Genomic DNA, 7,905 nt, shown 5'->3' with positions numbered 1-7,905 from the left:
AATATGTCTAGCTCTGTTTTTATTTTTAGAAAATATGAGACAGGATATCACTAAGTTGCCCAGGCTGGCTTTGAACTTGTAGTTTTCCTGTCTCACATTCCAAAGTCACAGAGATTGCAGGCCTATACCAACAGGAGCAGACCAGGCTTTTCATTAGAAGACAGTTAAGGTTGTCTGAGACCTGTAACAATACTGGCCCCAAGCAAAGCATGCCACGTTGGCACTGAGGTCCACAAGGAATATGAAAGCTGTGAATGAAAATTCTTGAAAAGAAGCTGTCTTTGTAGATATACCTACCAGTGTATTTTAAATTTGCCTTGATTTTTGACTTTCTTTGGAACCAGTCATTTAGGGTAACCTAAATTTAAGGCCATGGTCCTTCAATATGGCCTTAAAATAAAGGCTCATTCAATCCCTTTAAGATGGGAGCTGTGGGGCTAGTGAGATGGCTCAGTGGGTAAGAGCACCGACTGCTCTTCCAAAGGTCATGAGTTCAAAGCCCAGGAACCATATGGTGGCTCACAACCATCTGTAATGAGATCTGATGCCCTTTTCTGTAGTGTCTGAAGACAGCTACAGTGTACTTACATATAATAAATAAATAAATCTTTAAAAAAAGATGGGAGCTGTGGTTTTTACTTTGATAGCACTTCCTGGAAGCCAGCTACAGCAGGGAAATGTGTGTGTGTGTGTGTGTGTGTGTGTGTGTGTGCGCGCGCGTGTGTATGTGCACACATACTCTGGGATGTGTGGGGCCATGTGATTACATGCATGTGTGTTTTTGTTCATGTGTGTTTTCATGAGAGGCAGATAGCCTGAAATGCCTTTGCAGATGGTGAAGTATAGTGTGGGCAACACTGGCTTTGGGAACTGTTATCTTGTGGTTGGGGGAACCTCCCTTCAAGGCCATCTGGAGAAGAGCTTTATGTACCTCTCAAGCTGCTCTGTTCAGTGGGTCACCTGCTAGTGACCCAGGAGCCACGAATATACAGGGCAGAGAGACAGTCCTTGGCTGTCAGAGGCAGAGAGGAGTTGCTAAGGCTCATGGGAACTGCAAACCTCTGTGTGGTTGTGGGAGGGGGAGAGTGGCTTCTGTCAGTTTTTATGCAAGTGTTTCTTTTTAAGCACCAACCTCCCTGACTTTGACGCAGGAATAAATTAATTCCAGAACCCTGACTTGAAATTTTCTGACTCTGCCTGTCTCCTGTCTGTCCACCCACACAAAACAGAAACTGGTGAACCTTGTCAGCTTTCATGGGAGCTGCTTGCCTTCCAAGCTCTCCCAGGGAGTCTCTTAAAAGAGCATAGAGGTTTTTTTCAACCTTCCCTTTCTTCTTTAGAATTTTCCCATTTTAATGTTGAGTTGCCTTTTAAAACGGAAATAAAAGTGTTGCTCTGTTGGCCTGCCAAAAGTTGATTTTCTTGTTCATCTGGGAATGATGACTTCAGAATTACACTACGAAAATTTTAAAAGGAATAATTTCTGATGACCTCATATAACTCCCAGGGTGACATAGTGAATATGTTTCAATATGTGTTTTTGAGGGAATACAACATATCTGTCAACTTTTGTCTGGTTTGCATTTGAAAGGGATGAATGCTTTACGGCATCCAATGGCTCTGACTAAGGGTGTCTGTATTCTGCATGGGAAGCCACCAGGGAATGGACACTCTCTGCAGGAATTAGCCAGTAAATGCTTCCTGATAATGGACCATTGCCCAGATGAGCAAATGAAGGTGATATAGGATTATGATGCAGACTCTGAACCTCATCTTGGTTTTTAGAAAACTGGCCTCTCTGCTCTGTGGAATTCAATATTGGATGTCTTCTTCTCTGCAGGTTCATGGTTCTTATAATATATATATATATATATGTATATATTGTATATATGTATATATACAATACATATGTATTGTATTCAGTTCTTTTATCTATTTATTTAACTTCTATTTTACATGGGGGCCTTACTATGTTGCTTAAGTTGGGGTTGAGCACAGTACATATCACTGCCCTGGGCAAGGTACCTTCTATTATATGCATCTTAAGGTCCAAACATTGGGGATCCTGCTAACACTTCCTCCAGTCTTATCTCCAAACATGTACACTATATTACACTACATCATTAACATGATTATGCACAAGTAAAGGAAAAGAGAGGATTCCCACTCCCGAGTCTTGAAGAAGTCTCTGACACACTGTAGATGTAATTTATCAAACTCTTTCCTCCCTAGTAAAAACCCCATCTGCTTCAAACCTTACTAGAAATTGTCCCTGAATTAGAGCCTGAAGAAGTCAGAGCTGAAACTCATTATTGTCACAGTCAATACCTCAAGGTCAAGTATTCTGGGTGTCACTTTGTATTAGTCAGGGTTCTCTAGAGGAGCAGAGCCTATATAATGAATATCTATCTATCATCTATCTATCTATCTATCTATCTATCTATCTATCTATCTATCTATCTATCTATCTATATGTCTATCTCTGTATCTAATTCTCTCTATATAGGGATTTATTAGAATCACTTACAGGCTGCTGTCCAGCTAGTCCAACAATCGCTGTCCACCAGCAGAAGGCCCAAGAATCCACTAGTTGATTGGTTCTTGAGGCTGAATGACTCAGCTAGTTGTCAGTATTCACTGGAATTCTGAAGAAGAAGGCTCTAATGCCAGTGAAGGAATGGAGCTGCTAGTGAGAGCAAGCAGGCAAAGGGAAAAAAGCTTCCTTCTTCCATGTCCTTTATATAGGCCGCCATCAGAAGATGTGGGTCAAAATAAAGGTATATTTTTTTTCCACCTCAAAAGATCCAGACTGAAAGTAAGTCTTTCTACTTTAAATGACTTAAATCAAGAAGAAATTCCTCCCATAGGTGTCCCTAGCTGCTTGGGGTTCAGTTGACAGCCAAGAATGGCCGTCACAGATCTCAATGATTTAAAATGATTACTGAAGTATGCTTTAGGTGTGCAGCAAGAGCCACTGGAAAGTTTGGGGGGGGGTGCTTACTGCTCAGTGATTGCATAGGGTCTGGCAAGCCAATCCCTAAGTGTCTCTATGCTACACTAAGGTATTTTGCTGACCAGATTGAATAGAGATCTCAGCAGGCAGGAGACTGACTGGACCTTTCCTATAGCTCATGCTGGAGGTTTCACAAGGGTGTGTCCTTTACTGTGCTCTGGCAGAAACAGGTTTTTAGAGTGGTTGTTACCAGTAATGAGCTCAGGAAGAGCAGAAATAACGATATGTGCTCATGTTGCTCTACAACCAGAGCACAGAGATGCTTTGTTTATCTTCTTGGATTAAAAGGTCAGCTGCTTACAGCTCGTTACCAACTAAGCTTGTTTCCCCATCACACCAGGGAGTCCTCTGAGAGGTGCACCTTTGTGTTTACATTGGTTCCACCTCCAGAAGCCTTAGGTAAACATCTGTGCTCCTTCCCTTTATCCAGTGACACAGGAGTGACAGCAAATCCAGCTTGCTAGAAGAAATAAATAATAGTGATTGAATCTTAAGATAATCTCTGCATATATGTGAGTGCGCGCGTGCGCGCGCGCACACACACACACACACACACACACACACACACACACACACACACACACACACACTTTCCTGTCCACATTGATGTGCACCTGGGCAGACATATCTGTCTGTTAATGTTACCAGTAGCTCCCAAGATAGGTAAAACACAAAGATTTTGTACTCAATATGTAGAACCTGAAAGACTGTGGTTCAAATACCATTTCTGTTTGTGGGGCAGTATACAAATTGCTTATATTTCCTATAGTCTTATTCTTTTAATAATCATGGCTATTATATAAGATGCATAGAATACAGAGGATGGATGCAGGAGCATCCAATAAAACCGTGCATCTAAAACTCAGATGTGTACACCACACGTCTAAGAATCTCTTCAAGTTGTAAAATCCAATTCAGCGGGACGGGGTGCTGCTGGCTCATGAACAAACTGTGAGGAGCAAGGACACCTTCACACTTAGTCCACACAATGAAGCTTAGATTTGCTACCTATCTACTTCACCAACCTAATAAGAGCAGAGCACAGAGAGAGAGAGAGAGAGAGAGAGAGAGAGAGAGAGAGAGAGAGGGAGAGAGAGAGAGAGGGAGAGGGAGAGAGAGGGAGAGGGAGGGAGGGAGGGAGGGAGGGAGGGAGGGAGGGAGGGAGGGAGGGAGATTTGTTGGCTCACTAGAGCAAATGTGGCACCAACTCAGTTTCTCTAGGAGCAGAGGATGAAATGTTTGACACAAAGTTTTATTCCGTTCTTTCAAGAGATGCCGGAACTGACTGCCACTCTTTGGCCATGAGTCAGCCAAGGGCCATAGGACCTCCCACCTCAGAGATAAGACCACAGCTGATGTCTGAAGTCTCTTACCTGTCATAGTCTTGGCAAATCTCTCCCACAGCCACCAAGGCCTTTAGGTACTCATTGGGCTGGTAAGGGTGGATATAGTGCAGGGAACAGCTGTTTCTGGGGTCCCCATTAGAGGCAGTGAAGTCTATAGCTACCTGGAAGAGGGAAAGCATAAGAATAAATGCACTGTTAGGAACCATAACCAACCTGGAGACATGGCCTCGGATAGAGAAAAACAAGAGTATATGACATATCTGGCTGATAAGGAAAGTAAGAGAAGTTAGTTTCCTGAAAACCTCGTTATTAATTTGAAGTCGGTTTTGCTGTCTTGAATAGCCCCGGCTTCTTCCTATCCAAATGGGACTTGAGATGGTAGTTCAGAAAATCCAATCACTATTGATTCACATCACCAAGCATCAAGGGTAAGGGTGGGGCATCTGTCTCCAATTTCATAATCCACCAAGAAAAGGCTATTGTGCCCTCTGGGCTGAAGAGCTCCATCTGTGAAGGACAAGAACCCTTATGGCCAAATTCTGTGTAGAGAATCCCGACTCCCCGAGAAAGCTGCTGTCTAATTTCTATGCAGTCAGTTGCAGAGATATGCATTGGGGTGGTTTTAACAAAATGCCTCCAGGAGCCACACAGTGAAGCATCTCCCATGCATGTGAGGACTCCTGGCTGTAATGCAGAACACACCTGGATAGCTTGTCATTGCAGGTGGGGACGAGAGAAGAACAGCCTTCGTCTAGCCATCAAATAGTCTTTCTCCTTCAGCTTTCTGAGATTATTCTAACTCCCAACTCATTCTTTAAGAACAATATATTTTAAGTTATCATAAAAAGCAATGAGTTTCTTTAATGTCCTTTTCTACATAAACACCATCATATTTTATCTTAATTATCCTTCTTCCAAACTGTTCTTCCCTGTGTTTTGTGGACCCTGCTAGCTGATTTCCACTCTTCCCCAGACAACCGCCTCTGCTTGCTTATCACATTTATTCTATTACCTTCTCTTCCTCCTGTCCCTTAAGACTTCTTCTTCCCATCTTGGTCCATTTTCTAGTTTCATAACACACACACACACACACACACACACACACACACACACACACACACACACACACACACACACACAATTTTAAATCTTAGTTCCATATGTAAGAGAAAGCATATTTGTCTTTCTGAGTTTGGTTATTTCACTTCATATAATGATTTCCACCTTGTGTCCGGCTAGGGTTATTATTCAACTTTTCATTTTGCCTGAATCAGACTCTAATATGTACCTCATATTTTTATCCATTGATATGTTGGGGACATCTGACTATATTGCCTAGTTATGGTAAATGGTACAACTATAAACACAGGGGTGTGGCACCTCTGTGGGATGCTGACTTGGAGTCCTTCAGGTATATTGCCAAGAGTGGTATAGATTGGCTGTATGGTGGTTCTGTTTTCAGTGGTATGATGAGCCTCCATACTGGTTTCCATAGTGACTATATGAGTCTATATTCCCCACCAAGATTGAATAAGGATCCCTCTCTCCCCACACCCTCATCCACATTTGCTACTTGTTTTCTTGATGATGGTCATTCTGACTGGGATGGGATGAAATCTCAGAGCAGTTTAAATCTCCATTCTCTTGATGGCTAAAGATGTTGGATAGCTTTTTAAGTATCTAATATTGGCCCCTTGTATTCTTTTTCCCTGTATATGGTGTATGTGTGTGTGTGTGTGTGTGTGTGTGTGTGTGTGTGTGTGTGTGTATACATGTGCACATGCCCAAGGTTAATGCTGGATACCTTTCTTGATCACTCTGCACCTTATATATTGAGGCAGTGTGTCTTTCGCTAAACCCAGAGCTTGCTGTTTGACTAGGCTGGCTAGCTAGCTTATTCCAGGGATTCCCTATCTGTGTCCTATGCACTAGAATTGCAGCTAGACCCATTTGGCTTTCACATGGATTTGGGGATCCGAACTCTGGTCCTCACAAGTGTGAGGATCCTTGGAGCTATTTCTCCTGCTCTTGCATTTCTTCTTTTGAGAACTATCAAATCAGACATTAGCCTATTTACCTAGCACATGATATGGTCTTTGACATTTTATTTGTGCAGTTCTTTATATATTCTAGATATTAATCCCTTCTCTGATGTGGAGTTGGGAGAGACTGTCTTCCCACTCTCTGTGTTGTCTCTTCCCTCTGGTTATCGTTTTCTCGGCAGTGCAGAAGCCTTTCCATCTCATCCTTCCCGACTTGTCAGTTCTTGAGCTTATTTGCTGTTCTTTTGATGTCTTTTTTCAGCAGGTTTTCTGCTGTGGTTACGACATCTTGAAATCTTTTCTCTGTAGTTTCCTCTAGAAGTTTCAAAGTTTGGGAGTCTCAAATTAAGGTTTTTGACTCATTTGGAATTCATTTTTGCGTAGAGCAAGTAATAAGTCTCATTCATCTGCATGTGAAAATCAAATGGTCTCAGACCATTGTCAAGGAGGCTGTCCTCTTGCTAATGGATGTTTTTGCCAGTGTTGTCAGACACTGGTGACTGTAACAGTAGAGGCTTAATTCTGGGTCTTCAATTCTCTTCCCTTGGCCTACTTGTTTGTTTTTGTGCCAGCACCACACTGTAGCTGCTGTTTTCCTACTATAGCTCTATGTAATTGGAAGGCAGCAATTGCAGTGCTTATAGCATTGTTCTTTCTGTTAAGGGTGTCACCACTTGGGATGCTTTGTTCTTCCTTATGAACTTTATGTTGGTTTCCTGCTTCTGTGAAGAAAAGGCCACTGATCACCTCATTTCCCAATGCTCTGTAATAGTTACCATTGATCTCTTGCAGGGTTTCTCTGGAACCACTAATTTTATAATTGGCATGTTCTGGGGCACTGTTATGTAGTCCAAGGTGGCACTGAACTCGGAGATCCACCCGCCTCTGCCTCTGTAGTGCTGTGACTAAAGGCAAGCATCACTATGCCTGTGTTGGCATTGTCAGACATCTGACTCAGCTTCACAACGATGTTTTGAAGGGTTCCCATGAAGCCAAGGTTACAGGAAAGCTCAAGGCAAACATTGGTTAAGAATGTGCCCCCCCCAAAATGCATTGCACTCTTGGAGAAACAGTTGTGACTATTTAACATTCTGGGATCTAAATCCTGTATCTCCCTAAGTCAGGGAGCACTGTAGTGTTGGAGTGCTTGCCTACTGTGTGAGAGGCCTTGGATGAGCTGAGCTAAGGCTTCCATTTTTGGCTTGCTTAGAATTTAAAGCAATTTTTTTCTATATAGTAAAAGATTATTTTTAATATTTAAAAATAAAAAAGGTCATTGAGAGTTTTATTACATTGGATCTGTATATAAACCTTTTCCCACTGCCACCTTCTTATTCACAACATTAATTCTGGCAATCCCTTAGCATTGGAGGTCTATCCAAAGTCTACTGTCTTCTTCAACTTTTTCCTGAGAACCCTTACAGGTCCTTTGTTAGTATTTTTCTTTAGTTATTTTAACCTACTGTGAATGATATCCATCTCCCACCCAACTCACCCTGATTCT

General features: G+C 42.2%; 1 protein-coding gene across 3 annotated transcripts in view; it reads right to left on the bottom strand.

Annotated features, from left to right (window-relative positions):
• Positions 1-7,905, bottom strand: part of Cpne4 (copine IV) — a 467,844-nt gene that overhangs the window by 22,491 nt on the left and 437,448 nt on the right. For all 3 annotated transcript variants that reach the window (NM_001357439.2, NM_028719.3, NM_001378996.1), the window contains exon 11: positions 4,387-4,520. In NM_001357439.2, coding sequence (NP_001344368.1) covers positions 4,387-4,520 — 134 coding nt within the window. The remainder of the gene's footprint in view (positions 1-4,386; positions 4,521-7,905) is intronic.

The sequence above is a fragment of the Mus musculus genome, chromosome 9, assembly GCF_000001635.26.
Source record: "Mus musculus strain C57BL/6J chromosome 9, GRCm38.p6 C57BL/6J".
In the NCBI taxonomy this organism is placed as follows: Eukaryota; Metazoa; Chordata; class Mammalia; order Rodentia; family Muridae; genus Mus; species Mus musculus.
This window is presented reverse-complemented; position numbering and strand designations above follow the sequence as displayed.